The 26,570-nt window shown below is 32.3% G+C and overlaps 1 protein-coding gene across 11 annotated transcripts in view; it reads left to right on the forward strand.

The window, feature by feature from the left end:
- ODR4 (odr-4 GPCR localization factor homolog) overlaps nt 1-24,255 on the forward strand; it is a 41,063-nt gene extending 16,808 nt beyond the window's left edge. For all 11 annotated transcript variants that reach the window (XM_049112165.1, XM_049112171.1, XM_049112169.1 and 8 more), the window contains 5 exons: nt 3,310-3,438; nt 4,137-4,225; nt 9,432-9,619; nt 20,393-20,503; nt 22,303-24,255. In XM_049112165.1, coding sequence (XP_048968122.1) covers nt 3,310-3,438; nt 4,137-4,225; nt 9,432-9,619; nt 20,393-20,503; nt 22,303-22,370 — 585 coding nt within the window. In that variant the 3' untranslated portion in view covers nt 22,371-24,255. The remainder of the gene's footprint in view (nt 1-3,309; nt 3,439-4,136; nt 4,226-9,431; nt 9,620-20,392; nt 20,504-22,302) is intronic.
- Nucleotides 24,256-26,570: the final 2,315 nt, after the last annotated feature.

Below are 26,570 nucleotides of genomic sequence, written 5' to 3' on the forward strand. Positions count from 1 at the left end.
TGTGTGCACAATTGTGCCAAGAGTTGTCATATACTAAATTTTGAAGTATATACCTTCTCTAGGTAAAAATCACACATTACCAGCAATTTTTATATTCTTATATGGTTGTTTTAAATTACACATCTTTTCAGAATTGAAATTTGGCTATCTTGAAGAATAAAAAATTAAAACCACTAATTATTCCTAAAAGTATGCATGCAGAACGGAATATTTTTCATTGTATTTTTTAAAAATTATTATTCATGAGAGACACAGAGGGATTGGCAGAGACATGGGCAGAGGGAGAAGCAGACTCCCAGTGGGGAGCCTGATGTGGGACTCAATCCCAGAACTCCAGGATTTCGCCCTCAGCGCAAGGCAGACCACTCAACCACTGAGCCACCCAAGCATCCCTTGTTGTATATTTTTATACAGATACAAATACTGCATATTTTTTTAATTGAGTAAAATAGACTTAAAAGTAATTTTGCATAGGAGAATGTTTTAATTTCTTCTCTTCCTTCTCTGTGTTTAACAGTATTTACTAAATTGTCATTGGACTTAATTCTACTCAAAATGAGTTCTCAATTTCTCTTCTTAATGCCTTTGAGTTTAGAAGTATCCTTTATTTTAAAGCTATTCTTGTACCTATATGCTTTTTTACTAGATATGGTTATGTGACCTCTTGGTTTTTTAAATAATTTACTTAAAATTATTTTAGTGATAAAATTGGAGTTGGTAGATGTGTGCACTGTGGGAATATAGAGAAGAAAGAATATTATGAGAGATGATTTATTGTTATAATATTTAATATTATAAATATACAGTATAATAAAATTACAAAAATGTATTATATGTATATAAATGTATAAAAATGTATATCGATATTATACTGTATAAAAATCATACAGTATAATATCTTTTTATCAATCATTCCACTGGTCAGCCAGCTGGAAACTTTAAAATGACTAATATATAATAAGTAGTAAATATTTTTCCTACTCAACCTCCCTTAAGTCTTGTTGATTCTTCCTTTGCAGTGTTAGTTCATCTTTTATTTTCCTTATAGTCTTACTGCCACTAGTCTTACAGCATTATTATTTTATCTGGATTAAGTAACTCTTAACTGGTCTCTCTCCATCCATTCATTCCTGTCCAAAGTTATTCTTTTCTGAAAATCCTGATACCTTTGTTTGTATATATCTTGGAATGTCTTCTATATTTCCAATTTATCCTGCATGTAACCTCAAATTATCCTATCTGAATCACAGTTTGCATCCATTCACTTGCTACTTACTAGTTTTTTCCACAAAGTATTTATTGAGTATGTATAAGCGTTAGGCACTGATTGTGTTAATCACCTTGTTTAAAATTCCTTAAGTGCTCTATACTGACAACTTAGAAAAGTCTAATTTAAGGTTCTTCATAGCCTCAGGGTGCCTGTTCATTAATATCATACTTATTGTTTTAGATCTTTGCTTTCTATGCCTTTAAAATCATGTTTATTTTCTGGCGATGTGTCTTGCCAGTACCATCTTTTCTTTGTCATTCAGTCAGTCAGAATCCTATCTGCACTTTAAGATCTACCCCAAATGCTACCACTTCTGTAGCTTCTTTTGGTCATCATAACCAGAGGGATCTTTTCTTCTCCAAAATAACCATATCATTGTCACAGAAATTCTTCCATTTATGACCAAGTTAGGTTCCCAGAGCCTCTTTGTTAGCTAGTTGTTCCTAAGTCCAAAGAAACCAAAAGCAGTTGACATTTGTAGAACACAGGTACATTTCCACCAGAAAGAAGTCAATGCTTGTATCTTTTGAAAACTCTCCATGTGTGCGTTTATATGTATGTGTATAGTCTGTATTATATAGTCTAGTCTTTTTTGGAAAATAGTGCCCTAATTTATACATACATACTATAAATGTGTTATATGTCATAAAACATATGTTAGATATTAAATATATAAAATAAAATATATAGTGGATAAAGGAAGCCCACCTTATTGATACATTGATGATCCCTACAAGTATGATACAAGTATCATAGGAAGCTTATTCCAGATACAGTATGAGCATTATTACCCTGCTGCTTGGTTTGAAAAGACATTTTTTAAACAGACTTGGAGCCTCTTGAACTATTTGGTCTGTGACTGATTTCTTAGCAATAAGACTTTTGCTGTGTTTAAGTTTAAATTATTAAAAACACACACAAAAAACAAACTAGCTTTGGCTGAATTACATTAGACATTGACTGTTCATGTGCTTTCAGTAGCCACATATTCAAGCCTTTCTGCTTCTTTATCATTTTTCTTCCTCAGTTCCTGATTATTCTTTATTACAGAGGCACATATAGCAATATTCAAAGTTTCATGATTTGTTTTTGTTCTTCAGAATTGACCCTATTTATTCCAAATATACTTAGACTTTTTATCTTTACTGTGTCTCATTTGGGGGGTATTCTTATTTATTTATTTATTTATTTATTTATTTATTTATTTTCTTTTGGGGTATCCTATTTTAAAATCACAATTTTTGTTCCCATTGTGATTTTATAGGCTCCCAGTAGTACTTTCACTGTTTTAATGCTCTACTTGTTTTGGCATTTATTAAAATAATAAGGTTAAAAATATCTGAAACATCTCAAAATTAAGCATGAATTAACATTCTTTAGATTATGGAAAAATGAGATTGTAAGATAGAAGCGACCACTTAAAACCACAGTTGGTTGCCTTTTTGTTGACAAAAGGCAATTTTTCTGGTGGCAACCACAGTTGACTTGCCTTTTTGTTGCAGGGGAGCACATAGCATTACTTTTAGCCTATGGAAGTTAAGAGTCAAAAGTGTATAATTAAGTGAGTGTCTTTATACTGCTTATCATTTTAGCAAATTTATCACAACCTCTGTATTCCAATGATTTTTTGTGCAAATCTTATATTACATACCATATATGTCTTACTAGATGGAAGATATACTAGATATATATGTCTTCTTTACACATCTTTTCATCGTAACAATACTTAACTGAGTAATCTGCAAATAATATGTTTTTAGTGTACGTGTTAAATAAATAATGTTATTTTAGGTAGTCATGTTAGAAAAAATTTAGATGTAGTTGTGTTTAACTTTAGACTGCATTTAAAATACTCAGAAAATAATATATAACTTAGGAAGAATATGGAGGCCTTTTAAGAATTTATGGGAAATATTTTCAAACATTTGGTTCAGTCAAAAATTCTATCTTGCTTCATGAAATGGGTTATAAAATGTTTAAATGTTTCGCATAGTTAATAATTGTTGGCTACTAGAACCTAAATAGATTTTGTTTTTCAGATTCTGAATTCGGACCACAGATCCACAGCCACAGTCCAGATCTGCAGCGGCTCTGTAAACCTTAAGGGTGCTGTGAAATGCAGAGCCTATGTTCATAGCAATAAACCCAAGGTTAAAGATGCTGTGCAGGTACAAAAGGAATAACTGGTATATGAAAAACAGAAGCATGTTAATATAACTACTCAAAAATGCTAAATTTTTTTTTCAATCTCAGATTTCATAATTATTAATTTGATTTTAACTGATAATCAAATCCCAAACTATTGGCTAGTCCATATATACACTGTAATTGGTCCCAAGATTTTCATATGCAGGGTATCTATTTTAAAATGCCTTTTTTGAATTGGTATTATACAAATTTATCCAGTGCTCCAGAGTCTGTGATACATTAGTGCATTTGAAATCATTCCTTTGGAAGGAAATAAAACTTTTTAAATAACAGGAAAAGTATTTATTGTAAGTTTTATTAGGTAGGATTCTATAATCTGGGTAATTCAGAAATTTTAAAAATGATGACTGGTACTTTGGTCATAGTTACACATTTCCTAATTTGGAACACTAACATTATTTGTTTAAGTGGAAAAATTTCATTCATTTATTTGGTTTAAATTATTTAAATGAAGGTTAGGCAAATTTGCCACTTAACTGTTCATGTGTCAGTAAGCATGTTAAATAAATGGATATTAAAAAATGGAATGATGTACCAGTTATTTTGGTGGACATGATTATATAGGAAAGTCAATTGTGTTGGGGGAGGGTGGTAATAAAATAGTACAAATTTAAAGTAATGAGTTTTGTTTCTTATTGTAATTTTTGTTTTTTCATAGGCAATGAAGAGAGATATATTGAATACAGTGGCAGATCGTTGTGAAATGCTATTTGAAGATCTGCTTTTGAATGAAATTCCAGAAAAAAAAGTTATGAGTATAAAATTAAGAACATTTTTTGCATGTGTTGAATTGATAAAAATAATAGGATATCAAAATGTAGTAGATATGTTATCTTTTATAACTACCCATATCTATGTTTTATAATAACATGACATCTTTTAATTTTCATTGTCATAGTGAATGACAACTTTTCAGTTGCCACCCCCAAAAAATGTTTGGAACACCTTATAACAACAAATTTGTCAGCATTTAACAGTCATAGGGAGGGCATGAATGTCTGCCAGAATGGATAAACTGTGTTCATATTTTGTTTTATTTTATTCTATTTTATTTTTATTTTTAAGATTTTTTTACTTATTTGAAAGAGCACAAGGAGGAGGAGCAGCAGAGGGAGAGGGAGAAGCAGGCTCCCCACTAAGCAGGGAGCCTGATGAGGGGCTAACCCTAACACAGGACCCTGAGACCATGACCTGAGCTATAGATAGCCACTTAACCAGCTGAGCCACCTAGGTGCCCCTTTGTTAATATTTTAAAGCTAATATTTTAAAAATTAATATCTGAGATTTTTAAAAAATTATTGAAAATAAAAATATTAGTGTTAAGTATTATATAATAAATTTTTAATAGGTATTAATTTGTGGTATATACGCAATTAATCTATTCATACTACATTTTTCTAAATTTTTCTTAATTTATATACTCAATATTACTCTGGCATACTTTATTAGATTTTTAAAAAGCCTGGGTCATGTCTTACCTTTTTATAATTGTTCCATTTCAAGAAGTGTAAACTATACCATTTCTGAAATTTGTATTAATAATAGTTTTTACTCAAGTTATAGCATTGAATACGCTTTTCAAAGTTACACATTTTTCTCTGTTCTACCATTCAGGTATGAGTACATTTGCAATTCACAGTTGAATATGTACATAATAGAAACATATATATTTGCTTGTTAAGGGAATATTTTTATGTTTATAGGAAAAACTCTTTTTGTAGTACTGCTGATAGCTAGTATATTAGGTTTGGTGGCCTAGTCATAATCTTTTTTATATTCCTAGTATGATACATTAGCAGAATTGCCAGATTTAACATTTGTCCTTCCTGTACTCACAAATAACCCTGAAACTCCATTTACTAATAGTGTGTAGTTTTACTGAGACGTGAATTTGAATCTTCTATGCAGCATTTGGATTGAGATATTTGTTTTAGGAAGTATGTAAAACCTGGCCAGTTAGTCACCCAGTCAGCCTATCAACCTCATGTCAGGGTGGCCTTGTTTTTACCACTTAACTTTGTGTATGCAATAACTCTAGTGGTGCAAAACATTATTTCACTTTCTGAGTAATAGTATGTGCTACAACTGAACTGTGAATTTTAGGATTTTCGGGGACATGGGGATGCATTTACCATTAATGCCAAAGATCTACTCTATTACACACATTAGTTAGATACTCTGTTCCATCTAACAATGCTTCGTAAACTGGTATTGTATGACTGTTTTGGTATTAATAAGTAGGCTAGTATTTTGAAATTTTTGCTGATAGTGAAGCAGTAAAATGACTTCTCACAGCAGTTGTAATATTTATACATTAAATGTGATGTATTAGAGTTAACATCATCATCTAATGTTATCCTAAATTTTTTTTAAAAGTTTTCACTGGTAAAAAAAAAAAAAAAAAAAAGTTTTCACTGGTAATTGAGTAGCCTTTGAGGCCTGCGTGAAGAGAATGAATGGGCAGTGTAGTTTGTTGGAAAGAGAGGAATGATGTACTTGGGTTCTGTGTCTACTTTGCCACTAGCGGGGAGTCACTTTGGACCAATGATTGAGTCTGTCCAAGCATCCATTGTCTTATCTAGAAAATAGGAATTACAGTAGTTACTCTTTGAGATTGTGAGATTTAAAAAGATAATGTTTGTAAAGCCCCTAATACAAATTGGTAAGCTATATGTTCAGTAAGTGGTAGTTACTATTTTATTGGAGATAATAAAGAGAATTACTTGATAGTTGTCTTTAAAATTTCCTAACTTTAATTTTTGGGAAGTATATTATATTTCAAAAAGAAAGCAATATAAATTTATATATTTTTAAACTTTGGTAACAGGAGATTTATTTCAGCAACATGTTAGTTGATCTTAAGATACCACAATCAAAGAATAAATTGCAAGTGTAATAATACAAATAAACATACATTTAAAAAAATATTTTATGTATTTACTCATGAGAGACAGAGAGAGGCAAAGACGTAGGCAGAAGGAGAAGCAGGCTCCATGCAAGGAGCCCGATGTGGGACTCGATCCTGGGACTCCAGGATCACGCCCTGTGTCAAAGGCAGACACTCAACCGCTGAGCCACCCAGGCATCCCTCTTTTTTTTAACGTACATTTTGAAGTTGAACGTATATACTCCAAATTGTTAGATTTTAGATTTAGTTTTCATTTTACTTTAGGTTATCTTTCTTATATACTGGTAAGATTTTATAGATTTGTAGTATGGTAAAATGTAGCATGTATGCCATGAAATTAAGCTGAACTAGAATATTTTTGCATGCCTAAGAAGTCTGCAAAGGGCATATTAACTTTACTTACTTAATCTTTAAAATAAACATAGTCTTTGAATTCTGGCTATCCAGATGAAAGAACTTTAGTAGTTAATGACAAAATTATAAGAAGTCCAATCATTCCTTTAACTTATTGTGGTCTTCCCCTTCTCAGATTCCCCTTAAGTATTCCAGAGCTTCATTATTCGCGTTCAGCCTACATTCAGTCTTACCCAACTTACTCTCAACAGAAGATCTACTCATTGTGAAAATTGAGGTCTCTTACCTTCTTCCATTCCTACATTCATATCCATCCATACCACTTGTGTTCAAAGAACACTTATATTCCTCTGCCTTTGGTCGTGGCTTTGTTCTCTGGATGGCACTTCTGTTTGCTTCATACAAATGTCTTTCATCTTTTAAGAATTAACTCAGATACCAACTATTCTACACAATTTTCTATAATACAGTAGATGATTTAGGATTCTATTTGTAACTAGTAAAACAACTTTTTTAAATTTTTAAAAAATATCATTATTTGAGAACTTAATGTAATCAGTATATTTGGTTACTTAAAAACAATCATGTTAAGTGTATCATACAGATGCAAATGGTTAACATATAGTGTATTTTAGTGGATGATGTATATTCTGCTTTTATTTTTACAAAAAAACACAATTCTTAAATTGCCTTGAATTTTTTACTCTGTTTTGGACTTACTCAAATAATGTTTAACTAGATGCTCTGCTGTGGGAATATTCCTAACGGATTCTTAGAATACTTTGTGACAAGTATGTTTTTTAAAAAGGTCTTCCCAGGACTCCTGGGTGGCTCAGTTGGTTAAGCGTCTGCTTTTGGCATAGGTCATGATCCTGGGGTCCTGGATTGAAGCCCCGCATCTCCCTGCTCAGTAGGGAGCCTGCTTCTCCCTCTCCCTCTGCTTGTGTTCTCTTGTGCATGCTCTGTCAAATAAATAAAATCTTTAAAATAAATAAATAAATAAATAAATAAGTAATCTTCCCATTTTTAAGCTCAGACCAATCAGAAAACTTGGTTCTATTTAGATACTAAGTGGCTAATTTAACTTTTTAATTTGAAATTTTTAAGTTTTTTTAATGAGTAATTTAAAATTACTGTAACTAATGCTTTAACATTTTATTTATTTGAGACAGAGTGTGCCACACAGCACAAAGTAGGGGGAGGGGCAGTGAGAGAGAAAAAGGAGCATAGGGAGAGGAAGAAGCTAATTCCCCACTGAGCAGGGAGCCTGATGCAGGGCTAGATCCTAGGGCCCAGAGATCATGACCTGAGCCGAATGCAGACACTTAACTGATTGAGCCACCAAGGCTTCGCAACATTTGATTTTATATCAAGCATGTTTTATTTCCTTTTCAGGCAAACTAGAATTAATGCAGTTTGAAATAGTTTTAAAATTTTGCATGCTAATTACACATACATATTGTAGCCATCTTTGAAAGTTTTGAACAAGTTTTAAGAAACTGTAGCCCAAAATAAAATACATTCCTAATTTCAATGTGTGGGCAATATACATGCTACAGTAAAAGTTGCAGGAATATAATTTTACAGCTAGGAGGCAGTCTGATCAAAGAGAAATTTTTTTCCCAGTTCTCATATGACAACAAGATAAGCAAATCTGGCAGGAACACAGAATTTAAGTCATAGCATTTTCTGTGACACTTAAGGCATTCTTCATCATCTTCAGTTTGTAGTCATATAAAGCTACCACTAGTTTCTTGACAAGGAAATACAGATTGCTTTTAAAGTAAGCCCTAGTTTTCTGCTTGATCTGTGCATTGGTACCTTATTTAATCATACCCATTGCGGAAAGAGGTGATTCTTTACACAAAATCTCTGTCTTTGTTAATAGTTCAATAGAATTGATGTTGTTGAACCAAACAATAATTATGTGTTTATGTAGAACAGTGACAGTATTAGAAATTGGGGAAAATATATTTTACTTTGTGACTATTCAAAGAATGAAACATTTATTGTTTATTTAGATCCATATTATTTTTTCTAAAGATAATTTAAGACTTTACAAAAAGGTACTACAATCTAACAAGATAAAAAATATTAGCAATAGGAATGAGGCAAAGGGAAAATAAAAAAGCAAGATGGAGTTGGTAGTAAGACTAGTATACAAAACATGTATCTTAATGCCCTACACATGCTTGAAATGGGAGCTAGATCTGATAAGATAAAGTCAGTGGTAAGATTAGTGCAAAAGGTGTGCAATTATGTCCTGTACACTTGATATAGATGGGCCACTAATTTGACTCTAAACTTGCATAAAGAAGAGAAATATTTACAAAATGCAGTGCTTGTATGGTTAAACAAGAAAAACAATATTGGAGACCAGGAACAAAATTCTCCTAGTTATTCCTTCATAGGATAGTGGATAATATAAGAATATATAACTTACAAAAAACAATATCCTTACATTGAAGGCAATGGTTAAGTTTATATTTCATAGGAATATCATTTAGTCCCTTGCAGAGACCAGGAGTATTGAGGTAAAGCAGAATTCAGTAAGAGCAATTTTGTATATGATCAATTAGAAAATGAAAAGATCCTTTAGGTTTTATTTTTATTAGTGTATATTTCATGCAAATATATCACTGATGCTAGTGACAGACCTATCTAAATATTGATAATGTTCCTCCTCCTTTTAGATTCTGAAAAAGAGTTTCACATCCTCCCTCACCGAGTTTTTGTCCCCATTCCGGGATCTACTGTAATGTTATGTGATTATAAATTTGGTGATGAGTCAGCTGAAGAAATGAGAGACCATTTCATAGAGATGTTAGATCATATGATTCAAATAGAAGATTTGGAAATTGCAGAGGAAATAAACACAGGTAATTATATGATGTGACTTGAGAACCTGATTAGACTTTTGCTTAGATGACCTATGAGCCATCTAGTTTAAATATGTCTTTAGATTTCTTTAACACTAGTTCTGTTTGATACTTTTGAGGCATTTAAAAATATGTCTGTTTAATTTCTACAGATAGAAACATGCAGTCAGTGTTTTCCTGGAAAATTCTACCAAAATTTAAGATACTTCAGATTTTCCAAGCCTAGCAAGTAGATCTTCATAAAACAAGTTCAGCTTTAAATAGGTGGAAATATATGGCTTTTCAGTGTTTCTTTTATTGTAAGAAAAGTTTGCTTAAAATTCACTATCTTAATTATTTGGTTAAGCTATTTTTTTAAATGTGTTTTCCATACTAGTGGGCTTTATTTTCTTACCCCTTCATACATTTGGGATACTAAGCTGAAATGGGCATTTCCAAATGTTGTAGATCAAGATTATTTTTATAAAACACAGATTTGCCATACTATCTAATTATATAACACAGTTTCTACCCCTAACCATCACTTTCACATTTGACCTTATATTTTAGAAGGCTGTGATTGTTTTGCTTTGTATTCTTTTGCTTTGCTTTGTTTTTATTTTGTATCAAGTGAGATCAGGATATGAAAACATATCTATAAATAAGTATGAGTATATGATAGACTTCCTGAAACAAAAAAAAAGTATGTGATAAAGGTAATTATTTGCAAATATCAATAAATACTGAGTAACTATCAAGCTTCAGATTTCTGACATCATAGTAGTCACTAGGTTACTCTTGAAAATGAATGTTTATGAAATTTAAATATAGCAATTTTCAAGTCTTTATTCTAATTCTAATTTCTTAGTTATTCTTCTGTGACTTAAGTAAGTCCTGCCCCCCCCCCCACCATAAGAGTGTTTGATTCAGAGTACTTTTATTAAAATGATGAATCAAGTAAGTATTTGGTTGGTGAATATCAAATCTGTCGGTAAGGTTTCAAATTAGTTGGAGACCACTGAGTTCGTTATTGTTGTTTTCAACAACTCCAGGTTAGTATTATGATGTGGAACGTTAAGTATGTTTTAAAGAAAAAAAAAAAACACTTTAAATTGCTCAGTATCTGATGTTAAAGCAGCAGCTGTATTTTAGTCCTTCAAAAACTAGTATAAGAGACAGTTATAGCATATTTCCTAACTAATAGATATTTTGAAAATGACCTGGTAAACATGTGTTTGCTGCTTTCTGAAATATGTTTTCCCAGATTAATGGCTACACTATCTCTGCCAACTAGATTTAGTGTCATCAGAGTAGGGATTTTTTTTTTAATTTAATTTTTTTTTTAGGGATTTTTTTTTATTTTGTTTACTTCTGTCTCTAAGTGTCTAACAATACTTCATTGATAATCTGAATGAATTTTATGTAGGATCATTAGAGTTGAACTAGTTCATCTTTTTTTAACACTGAAATTTATATTCCTAGGAGATGAGGATTTAGACTGTTTTCTTCCTTATTCTGAATACCAGTATGCCTTTCTGCAACTAACACCTTATGCAGTAATCTGGAGCAGTAAAACATGAGTACTTCTTTATTGAGGCCATGCTTTAAATTTGAGAGCAACTATCATGCTCTAAGTATGTTGAAGCCAAATATTTGCACAAACCTTTTAACTGGTCTCTTTATTATAGTTTCCAGACCTCATTCTTTTTTACCACCTTGTTTATGTTCTTCTAGGTTAGAGATTTTTAACATGTAATACCCATAACCTTTGGGGTCCTAGCTGGCTTTCAGGAGATCCACAAACCACTTGAAAGTAATTATTGTAATTTTTTCTAGAGAAAGAACTATAGCCATTAAAGGGTTGGTGACCTAAGAAAGATTAAAAACTACTTCTTTAAATATACTTTGGTTTGCCTTTCTCAAAATACATTACCCTGAATTCAAACTAATGTTCTAATAATATCATTAGCTATTATTTATATAGAACCTATTATGTATAGGCACTCCTTCCAAAGCCTTACAAATACTAAATAATTTAATTCTTATAACAGCCCTATGAAGCAGATACTCTTATTACTCCCATTTTCCAGATGAGAGAATCAAGGCTCAGAAAGGTCAAGTAATTTTTCTAGGGTTACACTGCTAGTAAATGGCAGAGCTAGAATTTAAACTTAAGCAATTTGGTTCTAGAGCCTGTGCTTTTCTCTAACAATTCCTTTCCACGGGACCTAAATAACAAAGACTATAGAATTACTACTTACTATGGTCTAGATATTTATTTTAGCATCACCACCTTCATTGCATCATTCAAAAAAAAATTTTTAACATGAATGATGTTAACATTATTCTGGTTTAATTTCATCTTGCTTCTGTTAGTATAATTTCTCACTTGTTGGCTAGAATCTTGGATCTGTTATCATAGTAAATGCCTTTCATATTCTTTTTGAATTAGTTGTCACACTTTTAGTGCGTATTACATTCATGAAAGACTAAAGGGTAGCATAGCACTGTGTGCAAAATTTGACCCAATCACAACTTCTTAAAAATTTTTTTGATTAATTATTTTCACAACTTACTTTAAAAGTCAGATATCAAAGCATAGGGACAGAGAGATTTCATTTAGAGTTTTGGTTTTTTTTTCTTTTTTTTAAAGATCTTTTTATCTATCTATCTATCTATCTATCTATTTATTTATTTATTTATTTATTTATTTATTTATGAGAGAGCGCGCGCGTGCATACATGCATACAAACAAGTACAAGTCCAGGAAAGGGCATAGGGAAAGAATTTCTAACATATTCCCTCCTGAGCTTGGAAGCAGCCTTATAGCTCAGTCCCACCACCTGTGAGATCATGACCTGAGCCAAATCAAGATTTGGAGGTTCAAGAGACTCAGTGACCCAAGTCACTCCTCATTTAGATTTTTTAAAGACTATCATCTACGGGTGCCTGGGTGGCACAGTCTGTTAAGCATCTGACTCTTGATTTCATCTCAGGTCATGTCTTCAGGGTCCTGGGATTGAGCCCAGCATATAGAGCTCTGCACTCAAGGTGAAATCTGCTTGAGAGTTTCTCTGCCTCTCCCTTTGCCTCTCCCCCTGCCTCTCCCCCTGCTCTCTCCCTCCCTCTCTAAAAATGAGTAAATAAATCTTTAAAAAAAAAAAATAAAGACAACCATCTGTCTTAAATATTTTTACCTTGCCTTTCTTAATTTCATTTTTTAACATTTATAAACTAGCTTATATTGTATTCAATACCTTGTCAATTATACTTTTAAAAATAGTTATTTTAACCTCTATTAATAATAGGGTAATATCTATACTTTTTTTAAAAAAATTTATTTATTTATTTGAGAGAGAGAGAGAGAGAGAGACTGGGCATGCAAGCAGAGGGGAGGGGCAGAGGGAGAGGGAGAAGCAGACCCTGCTGAGCAAGGAACCTGATGCGGGACTTGATCCCATGACCCTGAGCTCATGACTTGAGCTTAAGACAGATGTTTAACCAACTGAGCCACCCAGGTGTACCCCAATATCCATTATTTTTTTTAAATTTTATTTATTTATTCATGAGAGGCACACAGAGAGAGGCAGAGACATAGGCAGAGGGAGAAGCAGACTCCCTATGGGGAGCCTGATACAGGACTTGATTCCAGGACCCCAGGATCACCAAGGCAGATGCTCAACCACTGAGCCACCTAGGTGCCCCATATCCATTCTTTATATGTTAAAACATTAAAAATATCCAAGTAGCTTATACTATTATAATATATTCATAAAGAAGCTACTGTATGACAGCCTTCCAAAAACAAAACTAAAGCTCAATAAATTCAGACTTTCATGAAACCATTATATGTACAGCTTAGCAAACTTCGATTTTTCCAGAAGATTTACAAGAAAAGGATTTTGCCTCTCTGGATCACTACTGTATTTCTAGTACTTTACTAAGAACCTAGCCTTAACACATCATAGGTAGTCAGTAAATATTTGATGACTAAAACAAATTACTTAGTCCTAAGGTTTGAGGTCCGTAGATCGATATCATACTAATTCTGTCTTCAAGGAACTAAATAGAATTTTTTTAACCTGTATAGATACTACCTTTAATGTACCCAGACTGTTTCTCCATTATGCTTTATTATAATTCTGTGCTGCTCTTTAACATATTTGCATACTTATATAACTCATCAGTTGTGTTTAATCTTCAACCTTTGTCAGATTTCTTTTTTAAGATTTTTTTTATTTAAGAGAAACCAAGATAGTGACAAAGATAGTGAGAGAAAGCAGGAGCAGGAAGGAGAGAGAGATCAGTCTCCCCGCTGAGCAGGAAGCCTGACATGAGGCTTAATACCCTGCAATAATAACCTGAGACAAAGGGAGACTTAACTCCTAAGTCATTCAGGTCCCCCTAACTGTCAGATTTTTAAGAGTAAGTACCTAGAATGTTTATCTCTCTATCTGAGCTCCATGCCTCAAACATGGTAGGTATTCATAAATATTTGTTAAAAATTGACTGATATAGACTAAATAGGTCATTTTTTTGGAAATTATAACACATCTTTTTTCATACTTATTTTATGTTTGAAAATTTTAAGTTTATATCTGGCCAGATACAGAGTTTTTAAGACATGTGTAGGGGACTACATTTAAAAAGGGTCTGATAAAAAATTAATAATAATAAAAAATAAATAAAATAAAATAAAAAGGGTATGATAGGGATCCCTGGGTGGGTCAGCGGTTTGGCACCTGCCTTTGGCCCAAGGTCCCACATCAGGCTCCTGGCATGGAGCCTGCTTCTCCCTCCTCCTGTGTCTCTGCCTCTCTCTCTCTCTCTCTCTCTCTCTATGTCTATCATAAATTAAATAAATAAATAAATAAATAAATAAATAAATCTTTTTAAAAAAGTAAAAAGGGTATGATAGTCATGGATCTGTGGTATATATATAATTCAGAGCATTTTAAAGGATATAGAACATTTAAAACATAGTATGCAGCACTAGAAATATTAATTCTAGTGTACAGCATTTAGTATGCCTTTTTATCAGGTATTTATTAAGCATTTGCTCTGTTCAAAGCAATGTAATAGTAAAAATCAAAGACCAGATTCCTTTCCTTAAAAAGTCTATAATATGATTTGGAAGATATATTATGTATGCATTGCTAATTATGTAGAGCATGTAGTAAGGTCGTAAGAGAAACCAAGAACATTAATGATCAAAATTTTAGAATCTCCAATGATTTGTTAATTAGTCACTAAGAATAAAATATTTTGATTTGTGTATTTGACTGTAGATTAGCAATAACAATCTATAATAACCAGTTTTGATATTAGTATTTTCAAATTTTAGTAAATTGTTTCCATTACTGCTTTATGTTTCACTTTTATTGAAAGCACTCATCTATTGTATAAATTCATGCTCTGTAGTATACAGTGGATAATCCCAAATATATTAAATTTTATGCTTTTAAATGATTCTTAGAAATCTTTGAAATATTCTTGCAAATAATTGAGACTTATTTTTAGCCTCAAGATAACATACTTATCATTTTAAATGCTATTCTCCAATGAACTTTTATCATTATATGTATACTAAATATATTTTAATTCTGTTTTGCAGCTTTCCTTCAGTAAGTTTTATCATTAAGACTGTACCATGTTAAATATTAGCATGAGCTAATAACTGAAGTATTTAAAAATAACTTTATAATCTTAGATGACATAAATGTTCATTAGTCTTTTTGTGAATTTTGATTTTTTTTAAGCTTTTAATATTGGTACTTAGTTGTATATTTCACACTGTATTTTTTTTAAAGATTTTATTTATTCATGAGAGACACAGAGAGAGAGGCAGAGACACAGCCAGAGGGAGAAGCAGGCTCCAAGCAGGGAGCCCAATGTGGGACTCCATCCTGGGACTCTAGGATCACGCCCTGCGCCAAAGGCAGGCACTTAACCGCTGAGCCACCCAAGTGTCCCCACACTGTATTTTTAAATGATTTTCTGTCTATATTTCTTTTTATGCCAGTTATCTAGTATTGAGATTAACTGAGTAGGAAGAGTTTATAATCTTAAACACAAAGGAAACAATACAGCAGTTTGGAAAGTTTAGGTATGTATAACTTGAATATGTACTGTGTCAAACCCATGGTCTCAAGATTATATATTTTTCTAGTATTATATAATGTATTAAGATATTACTTCATTATGTATGCTTCTTTAAGGACACTGCCCTGTTTTGATGGCCTATTAAAGTAGCCCTATTAAGCATTAAGGGTTCTAGAGATCAAATATACTGTCCTAACTCTCAAGAAGTTCACAGTATAGAGGGAAGTACAGAGAAATGGGTTACTCTAAAATAAGATGATTAGTTCTATAACAGAGGGATGAACAGAATTATCAGAACATTTAGCACAGGCATTATCCTTGTATGGTATTAGAGAAAGCTTCTGAGAGCAGGTGACATTTGAGTTCATTTTGAAGGATGAATGCAGTAAAAAAAACTCTAGGATTTTTAGGAATTGGACACTGGCATCAGATGTATTGTGACCAAGAATATGACTTGTCTAGAATTTTATTAGTTTTGCTTTTTCAAGCATTTGTTGAATTAGAAGGAATGATTTGGTAATTAGCCTATTTTCAATGGCAAAATAACATATTCCCAAATTATAGGATAGAGTAAAAACATAAACAAAATGTTTATGTTAATAGAAAAATTGACTGTTTTTTTCATAAAGATCCTATTGATTTAGAATTATATTCACTCCTTTACTCATTCATTCATTAATTTACTCAAAAATATTAGATGCATAATTTTATGGAGATAGTATTTTAACTGAGTCCAGGTGTGTCACTTACTTCCATGTAATTTTAAATAAGTCCCCTCTGAATCCCAGATTCTCTTGGGGTTGATCAGAGAATTTAGTCAGAATATTAGGGAAAATACTTTCTAAACAAAAAGAGATACATAAATGTAGGGTGATTTTAACCACTATTATAAGACTTTTAAATAATTTCTAGAGTATAATGAAAAAATATTAACATTAAAGTATGAAAGTAATATTTTATAGTGTGTATAGACTTTCCTATATATTTGAAATTAGGGTTTTCATATACAATAAACCAAAAAAAGTGAAGTTCAAATGTTCAAGTTCAAAAATTGAAATCAGTAAGTGTACATTTAGGGGTGTTAAACTTTTTATAAGAATCTGGATTTATTTTCTAAGTATTTGATGTTATTATTTGCTGATTATTATTTAATTATTTCTATTCTATAAAATACTTGCCAAGTAGTTGCTATGTTTGAAATACATATTTTGCCAGGTGAGTGCCTTAAAATAACATACTTTTAAATGACTTAAGGGATGAAGAACAATTTGTTTGTCAGAATGACTCACTTAAGGTGAAGGATAACTATGGCTTTAAAATTTCTTAAATGCATTAGTCATCTTCTACTAGATATTAAGTTAATAATTCAGATACATTCTATCTACAGTATCAGCTAAAAATTGGAGACACCTTTAAAATCTGGTGAAACTCTTCCAATTCTGTCTTGATATCAGAGCTAATTACTTTTTGTTGTTTGGTTAAACATTGATAATATAAAGGGGAGAGAAGCAATAATGAACATGTATTTTTATGACTAAATTATTGAGTATAGTTAAACCTCATTACTTTAGTATTCAGGGATGGGCAAGAAGATAACTAAGGAGTTCAAGTCGTAACATTTTATTTTAAGCATTTAAATAGTCTTGCCTAACTGCCAACAGCTTGGAATGAAATTGAACACATTTACAACTTCACATGCATTCATTATTGCCCTTGTTTTCTCTTTTGTTGATAGTTGCTCAAAAGGTTCTTACATGATTAATTTGAGGCTTGTCTGAAGTTAAAATTACCTCGTTTTTAAGGAACGGTTAAGATCTAATTTCCTATCGAATCATGTTATTTGCATTTAAATTTCAGAGAGTAGTAAAATGACATTGTGTATGAGATTTGAGTTAAAATCCTGGAAGCTCCCATCAAAAATAAACACAAGTAAATTGTTATGACAAGATCATATTTATCCTTGAAAAATGCTCTGCCTCAGTAAAATTATCTCAGAGTTGTATCAAACCAATATGAGTTTGTATGATAGATTAAAGTGAAATGTCTTTTTTAATAGAAGTAAATTGTGCAGAATTGATATACTAGAGCATGACTTTTGCATATAACAATATTAAATGTATAAGTACTATGTCATGACAAAACCATTTTTGTGCTCTTTAAATACAAGTACTCAAGAAAAATCCTTTAGCAAATAAGTGTAATTCATGGTTCATCCATTATTTTTATTTGTATCTGTTATCTTATATATGGATTTTAGTGGCTCCCCCAAAAAAGTTTTTTGGACTGATATTTACTAATAGAAAAACCAAAATTGTGTGTGTGTTAACATGAATAAACTGTACTATTCATTCAACTTTTTGATCTATAGATGAAGTTAAGGGAAATATGAAGCTAGTAGGTGAATGTAATCTAGAACTAAGTTCTAATCCTTGAGAAATCTAGAAACTGTGGAAATACAGAAGACAGAATGTTTCTAGAGATAGTTCATAATAAGAATTTTTAGCCTTTGTAACCAATATGATATGGGAGAAAAAAAAAAGAGTTTTGTTTGTTTTTAGAGTTCTTTGGTTATATGCTTAAAGAGGAAAAAAAGGATTGGTGATACTTTTGATTCTAATGAGGTGATTAGAAATCATCTAAGGTGATTTCTTTTAAAAAAAAATTTTATTTATTATTTGACAGAGAGAGAACACAAACAGGGGGAGCAGCAGGCAGAGGAAGGGAGAAGCAGGCTCCCTGCTGGGCAAGAGTCTAATGCTGGCTCTATCCCTGGCTCCTGGGATTGTTACCTGAGCCAAAGGCAGATACTTAAACCAATTGAACCACCCAGGCTAAAGATGATTTCTCAAAATGACAGTAAACTTTTCTTCATGGGAAATTGATGAAAATTAGGCAGTTTTTTTTCTTTTATCTGTTTTGGTACCACAGATACCTGGTTCAGTAAGTTTATATATCATACTTGTGAGCCTGTGCCGTTATATTGAAATGTAAAGATGTCTACAAGAACATTTTAAATCTAAGCAATAAGCTCTTTAATTTTGAATTTAAATGGTAGTATTCATTGTCTCTCATTCTGTGGTTCTCTACTCTTTGCAAATAAAAAGATCAATATGAAGTGTAGATACTTTAGACAGTTCCCTGGAATCATATAGAACAGCATTTGATTACCACCTCTGAGGGAAAGAGGGGGGTCTGGCTCCAGGAGCTGTCCATTCTTGCTTTAGTCAGCATAATTCTATTTTTATCTATTTTATATGCTGGGATTTTCTATCAGAGTCTTTAGCACTAGGGAAAAAAATGAAAACCACTGACTATGATATCTAAGGATGTTTTTAGTTCAGACAGTTTTAATCAGTGTTAAATAAATTCAGCTAAGCTAATCTATATAAATTATTGCCAGCGTAATGAAATAGAACCTTAGTATTTGAATCCTCAGTCTGCTGCTCATGACTCTCAAATATGCACTTAACTTTTCAGGTTTTATTTTCCATCTGTAAAATGAGATAAGGTAGTTGCCTTGTTTAACACTGAGGTGTTTTAAGGTTAAATTAATGATCATATTTTGCTTGTATACAGTAGACCCCCTTATTTGCAGAGGATAAGTTGCAAGAACCCCAATGAATGCTTGAAGCTGCACATAGTACCTTTCTATATACTATGAACCCTCTATGTACCATGCTTTTTCCTAAATATACAAACCTGTGATAAAGTTTAATTTATAAATTAGGCACAGTGAGAGATTAAAAATAATAATGTTATAACAGTATACTGTAAAAAAAGTTATGTGAATGTGCTCTTTCTCAAAATATAATATTTGTACTCACCCCTCTTGTGATGATGTAAGATGATAAAATGTCTCATAATGAAATGAAGTGAGATGAATGATATAGGCATGGTGACACATAGCATTAGGATACTGTTGACCTGCTGACTCTATGTCAGAAATAGGATCATCTGCTACTGGACTGCAGTTGACTGCAGGTATCTGAAACTTCAGATAAGGGAGGACTACTATATTTCAAATTTCAGGTTAGATCCAGTCAGCAAACTTTTTCTGTATTGGGCCAAATAGTAAATATTTTACGTTTTGTGGGGCACATAAGGTTTGCCTCATGGGACTGCAGTTGCTAATCCCTGCTTTTAATATTAATAACTAATTATTTGAAATTATTGTTAAGCCACCAATAAGAATGATAGAAATTAATCCCAACTAAGAGTGAAAATTACTCTGCTCCTTGATTTTTGGCATCAGTTTATTTTTACTACAATATAAGAAACAGATTACTTGTTTACTATACAAATTACTTGTTTACTATCTTTGTTGTTATCTAAATTGTCTATATTATCTATACTTCCCTACCATATTATTATTTATTTACTATATTTGTTTACTATATTTTTTTACTATATTTATATTCCCATAATTTGTGAGAGTCATTTAGAACTAACTCTCTGGTTTCTGGTTTCAGTCAATTATAAAACTATAGTATTTTTAAAATTGTCAGTTTGACATATATTCCATGAAATTTAATTCACCTGCATTTGACGAGCAAATTGTGTTGTAAAAAAGGCAAGTTGGAGGAAATTGGAGCTCATTGTATATGTTCTTTATAATGTTCTTCTTTAAAACTTATTTTAAATAATTTAATAATTCCCATTTATTTAGGATTTATTATTATTATCCTCTTGCAGCTTGTGTGAGTTACTCTATGAATACTGAAGCTTCATTGGACAACACAGATGATGAACAACCAAAACAACCAATTAAAACTGCAGTAATAATGAAAATTCAGCAAAATATAGGTATTTAATTTCCTTTATAACATTGAAAAGATGTTATGTTGGACTTTGGTTTTCTCATTATTTTAAAATTATTTCCATTACATTTTGCTTTCTTAGAGGTGCTAGATTAAGCTGGTATTTATTGAGTATTATGGAAAGTACTAGACCCTGGAGATGAAAGAGATGGAAATATTTATAAATAATGCATTATCCTAATTGCCTTCAAACATGTCACTTCCTATTAATTTTTCTGGTGTTTTTGTTTGTTTTTAGAGTGGGTGGGAGGGGCAGAGAGAGAGAGAGAATCATTTATTTATTTTTGAGACTGAGAGAGAGAGAGCATGCAATTGGGAGGCAGAGGGAGAGGTAGAGGAAGAAGTAGGCTCCCTGCTAAGGAGGCTTCATAATGCAAGGCTCAATCCCAAGACTCTGGGATCATGATCTGAGCTGAAGGCAGACCCTGAAACTGACTGAACCACTCAGGTGCCTGAGAGAGAGAATCTTAAACACGTTTCATACCAGGGCAGACCCAACATAGGGGTCCATCTTACTACTCTGAGATCATGACCTGAGCTGAAATCAAAAGTCAGGTGCTTAACAAACTGAGCCACCCAAGCACCCCTTTTTTGGTGTTTTTAGAAGAAAAACCTGTTGCATTTTGGGAATTAATTAGTATAGTTGGGCCAATGCTTTCCAGACTGGTGTTCTTTGCAAAACAGCTATTGTAGAAAATTCTGATACATAGTCTATGAAAAATGTCAAATTCAGGTCTGAAAATTTGTAATGAACTTTAGAATTTTAAAGACTCCAAAGAAGTGTGGCAATTACTTTAACACTGTTCAGACTTATTGATAAAAGAACATGTAGACTATTGTTAAGTGGAGTGCCAATTTGAGAAATACTTTATAAGCATTAAGACTTTTAACTGAGAGTTAGAAGCCAGAAGATTTAGTTGTTTTTCTTGGAACTTACTCATTATATAATTGCCTAAATTCTTTGTATCGAAGTGCATGTGTATGTGTGTGTCTGTCTAGACTACTCTGGTCAGTTTTGTTTTGGTTAACTTCTAGTTATTAGGAAAAAATAAACAAAACTAAAAGTTACCAAGACAAACGTAACTAATTTTTAGATTTTATAATGGTGGAATCTGAGTTTTTTAGTTTTAATATTTACACAAACGACTTGTCATGTTTGAGACCCGCTGCCCATTGGACTGTCTTTTGGTTGAAACTGGCTACCTTGGGACAGCTGGAATGCCAGTGTGCATATTTATAGAAACTTTTTAAAGATGTGTGAGTTTTTCTGTCAGATGTGTGTGCACAAGTGTATGAGAGATACTTTTTTTTTTTTTTGCAGGTTTTGCTAAGTGATGAAGTACATGATTATCAGTCAAGCCTTTGCCATCTATCCAGCTTATTGCTATGTTTTCCTCCTAAGCCTAGCTGGCTTTTATTTTATTTTATTTTTTTCTAAGATTTTATTTATCCACTCATAGAGACACACACAGAGACAGAGAGAGAGAGAGGCAGAGACACAGGCAGAGGGAGAAGCAGGCTCCATGCAGGGAGCCCAAGGCAGGACTCTATCCCAGGTCTCCAGGATCACGCCCGGGGCTGCAGGCGGTGCCAAACGGCTGCACCACCAGGGCTGCCCAACTGGCTGGCTTTTAATACATATATACGTGTGTGTGAGCATGTGTTTGTGCAGGTGCATCTTGTTGTCTAAGCTCGTGGGTTACCTACATTTCAGAGCCTAGGATCAGTTAAGCCTTTGTTTTGCTTATCCCATGACCATTTGCTTTTTGTTTGCTTTACCTGTAGGTGTGATTGCAGCAGTTGTGGTCGCAGTCTTTGCTGCGGGAATCTCCTTTCATTACTTCAGTGATTAGGGTGGGACGCAGAGAGAGCTTCCTGATCTTCCAGAGAACACAAAGCAATCATTATGAATAATGAAGATGCAAACAGTCCATCTGCATTTAAGACCAGAGCAGCCACCTCTGCTGTCATAATGCCTATTAGGTTTCTGACTAAAATGAAATCACCAGCTGCCTTGTTTAGCCCTGCTTATATTATAGATGGCTCAGGCTTCCAAAAATAAAGTTGTGCATATAGATGGAAGTTGCTGTAACAAATCCTTATTACCTATTTTTTAAAATGTTTAAAATGATACTTTATTTTTATAGATTTTAGTCCTGTTGATTTGGATCATATATTATAAATTTAACTGAGTATCTTAGAATAATGCGAGAAATTTCTACAAAGTGGGACAACAATCTATTGGATAAGTTCATATCCTAGGACCTTTCTAATGTATACTCAGTTTCAAAATAGTGATCGAGTTCTGGTCAAGGGATAGGAAACCTTTCCAGAGAGGTTTGAATTATTAAGGCTTGCCATAAATCACATGCTTTCTCAGGTTAGTATATTATACCCGTTTTAGTATATTTTATAAGACTTTTACTTCTGGCACTACGTTAGGCTAAGTACTGAAAAACAACTAAATCCTGAACAAAATCTATTTTTGAATGCATTAATCGGCTGAAAGAAAGTAGGGGAAGTTTCTGAGAATCATACCTCTATTTTTACTCACAAAAATGAACACATTTTGGTTGGGAATTGTGAATACTATATTAAACATGCAAGTGGGCAGTGGTTGCTCAGATGGCAAATACCAATTGCAACATAACCATATGCAATTTGCCTTGGATTAGAAACAAGGAAATGAATCTGAATCTGAGATGCTGTTCCAGCCAGGACAGTTGAAGTGGGCATTTAGTTTGTAGTACCCTGTAGCTCATAGCAAAAGCAAGTTAAGGCTCAGGACTTCCATAGATAAAGCAATATTATGATTAGATATTACCAGGTGCAAATTAAAAACTAGTGTGAGAAAGAGCCTATAGAAATAATTCACTTCTCTAAGGTCTCATCACTGACATCTATGAAAAATGGAACCACAGGCAGATCTAAAAAAGAAAGAACTACAAAAATGAAAAAATGTTACTTGAAATTAAAAAAAAAGAACCCTCAGACATGTTGAATGTTGTATTAGACTCAAGAGACAATAAATAAACTGGAAGTGAGATCTAAAGAAATTACCTTGTGTGCAGCAAGGAGAAACAAGGAGCTAGAAAATGCAAATATTAAAGAGAACTTTAGAGATATGGAGGGAAGAATTATAAAAACCAGAAGTATTATGAGAGAAAAAGAGGATGGAAGAGTGGCTGGCATATTTGAAGATAACTATTTTCCTTACTTGAAAAGCATGAATTCAATAATTTTAGGAAGCACAGTATATCCCAAACATAAATGGATCAAAACCATGCCTAAATCCAAAGTAGTGTAACTACGAGATACGAAGCACAAGATTTTAAAAGCATTCAAAGGAATCAAAATAGCATCAATGAAGGCAAGACAGTCACATACTCAGTAGGCTTCTCAAGAGCAACAATGTACCCAAAGATGGTGGAATAATAATGCCTTCAAAGTTCTGAGAAAAACTATATCAACTTAGAATTTGTACCAAGCAAAACTGAAATGTTCAGATGAAAAACAGACTTTTACTATCAACAGAATTTCAATAAAGAAACTACAAAAGAATGATCTTCAAGAAGGAAAATGTTTCCACAAAGATGATCTGAAATTGAAGAACTAGTGAACAAATACAATGATACAAATCAAAGGTATTGTTAATATAAAAAGGTTGTAATTAAGTGTTTATAAGAAGTAAAATTGTAAACAGTGTAAAATTAAATAAACATTTTTATGCAACATGAATGTGGACTTTAAGGTATAATTGAAAAACTGGATAATAGCTTTTAAGATGGGAGGAGGGTGATTAGAATTAATGTTCTGAGATGCTTTCATTGTCCAGAAGGTAGGTTAAGATACTGTTTAACTTTAAATTTTTAGTAAAATATCAAGTGTAACTGCTAAAATAATAGATACAGAATGAATTGTTGTAAAGGAAAACTTGAAAATAGTGGAATAGGAAGACAATAACAGTACAAAAGAAGTAAGGGGTGGAGGAGGAATAAAATTAGTATAATAGTAACAAGTCAGGTAGTATTAATTAAACATGAAGAGACTAAACTCAGTTCAACAACAGATTGATTAGGTCTTTAAAACCTAGCTATAGGCTGGATTTTTTAAAAGATGAAAACAGACAAAATTTGTGTAGTTTTAGTGATACTAAATTAAAATTGGATTTTATGATAGTATTATTAAAGAGGAGGTGGCCATTAAATGATAAAAGGAACAATTCACTAGAAATATATATCAATTTTAAATTTGCACATACTTTATAAAATGGCCTCAAAATTAATAAGGCTAACCCAACAAATTGAACAATATTGTGGGAGATTTCAACAGATCCCAATTGCTGATAAACCAAGCCAAAGAATGAATGAAAAAAACAGATTTAGGCAATGCAGTCAACAATATTCTCAGGGATTGGCAAAGCTGCCTCAGAATATCCTTTTGCCAAGACTTGTCTGCAAATTCTTAACCTTTTTTTGTTTGCCAAGAACAAAGAAAAATTGTTGTAAACTTAGCTGCTGTTGTAACATATGAACAGTCTTTTCTGAAAATGCAAATTAGACAAGAATCATTACATCAGTTGTGGCATGCAGTTAAATTGGGTTTCTGCTATTGCATGTATATATTACTTTCATACCTAACTTGCTATATTTTATACTGCTTTACCATTTTCAAAGCACTTGCATATGTGAGTAGCATTTGATCTTTTCTGGGATTCAATGGACAAATTTAAAATAATCAGCAAATAGAGAATATTCTTAAGCATTTTATTTTAGCAAAAATTGACCATGTACTAGGCATGAAATAAGTCACAATAAAGTTTTAAAAATCAGTATTCAAAGGATGATCCGAAATAAGAGGTTAGTAATAAAGGTTAAAATTTTAAAAGTCATACATTTACAAGTTTTTAAAAACCTAGATGAAAGAAGAAAACATAAATACATAGAACCTAATTATAAATACTGCATTTAGAAAAATTGGGTGATGTAGCAGAAACAGCACTGAATGAATCTAAATGCTTAAAGAAAAAGCCTAAGTATGTAACTTAAGACCAACAGAATAAACCTAATGTTAAAGCATGGAGATATGGGCAAACGAAGAAATCAGTGAATTAGAAAACAGTATCACAATGTCAAAGCTGTTTTCATGATAACAGTAAAATTGGCATAATTGAACAAGAAGAAAACAGTATAAGATTGAAAAGGAGTCCTCACCCATAGAGATACAGATGAGCATTTTAATATATTTGAAATGTAAAATGGATCAAGATCTAGAAAAATGGCATTTCCTTAAATTGTCCAAAGAAGAAATGGACAAGCTACATGGACTTATTCAATAGTGTTGAATAGTAAATAATTTTTGGCAGAACATCTAGCCCACATCTACAGATGTTTCTCTTTCAAGGACCATACTATCTCAACATTTCATACAAACTCCCAAAGGCTAGGTAATGAGGGAATTCTCTTTAGCTCTACTGAAGCCAGTATAACTTCTACTGATAATAGAATCAGACACATTCAGTAGGAGAAGAGAAAGTTTACAGACTCATCACATACATGAACAGATGTGAAAACCAAAAGCACTATTGATAAGCTAAATTCAACATTATTTTAAAAAGGATAATGCAGCATGACTAAGTTCTAGATGCACATTAAAAATTAGGAACTCAATGAGAATACTTATTTTATCATCACTTCTATTCATCATTGTACTGTAGAAATAATGAGCAAAAAGACAAACCAGACCTTTTAAGAGGATGTGACTGAGCACATGAAAGATGTTTAGTCTCATATATGATCAACTAAGACCGTGGTGAATTACATCCAATAGATTGAAAAATTAAGAGATAAGACAATATTAATGAAGATTAATACATCAAGAAGACATTTACAGGTGGGATTATAAACCAATACACAGGCGTTATCTTGTGAAGTTAACTACTTACATTCTCTAATACTCTAATACCTGACCATTCTTTTTCTACAAATATACCTTAGAGAAATGTTTCCATAGGTGTACAAGAGTACATCTATGAGAATGTTCAAGGCAGCCCT

This window comes from Canis lupus, chromosome 7 (assembly GCF_003254725.2).
Source record: "Canis lupus dingo isolate Sandy chromosome 7, ASM325472v2, whole genome shotgun sequence".
Taxonomy (NCBI): Eukaryota; Metazoa; Chordata; class Mammalia; order Carnivora; family Canidae; genus Canis; species Canis lupus.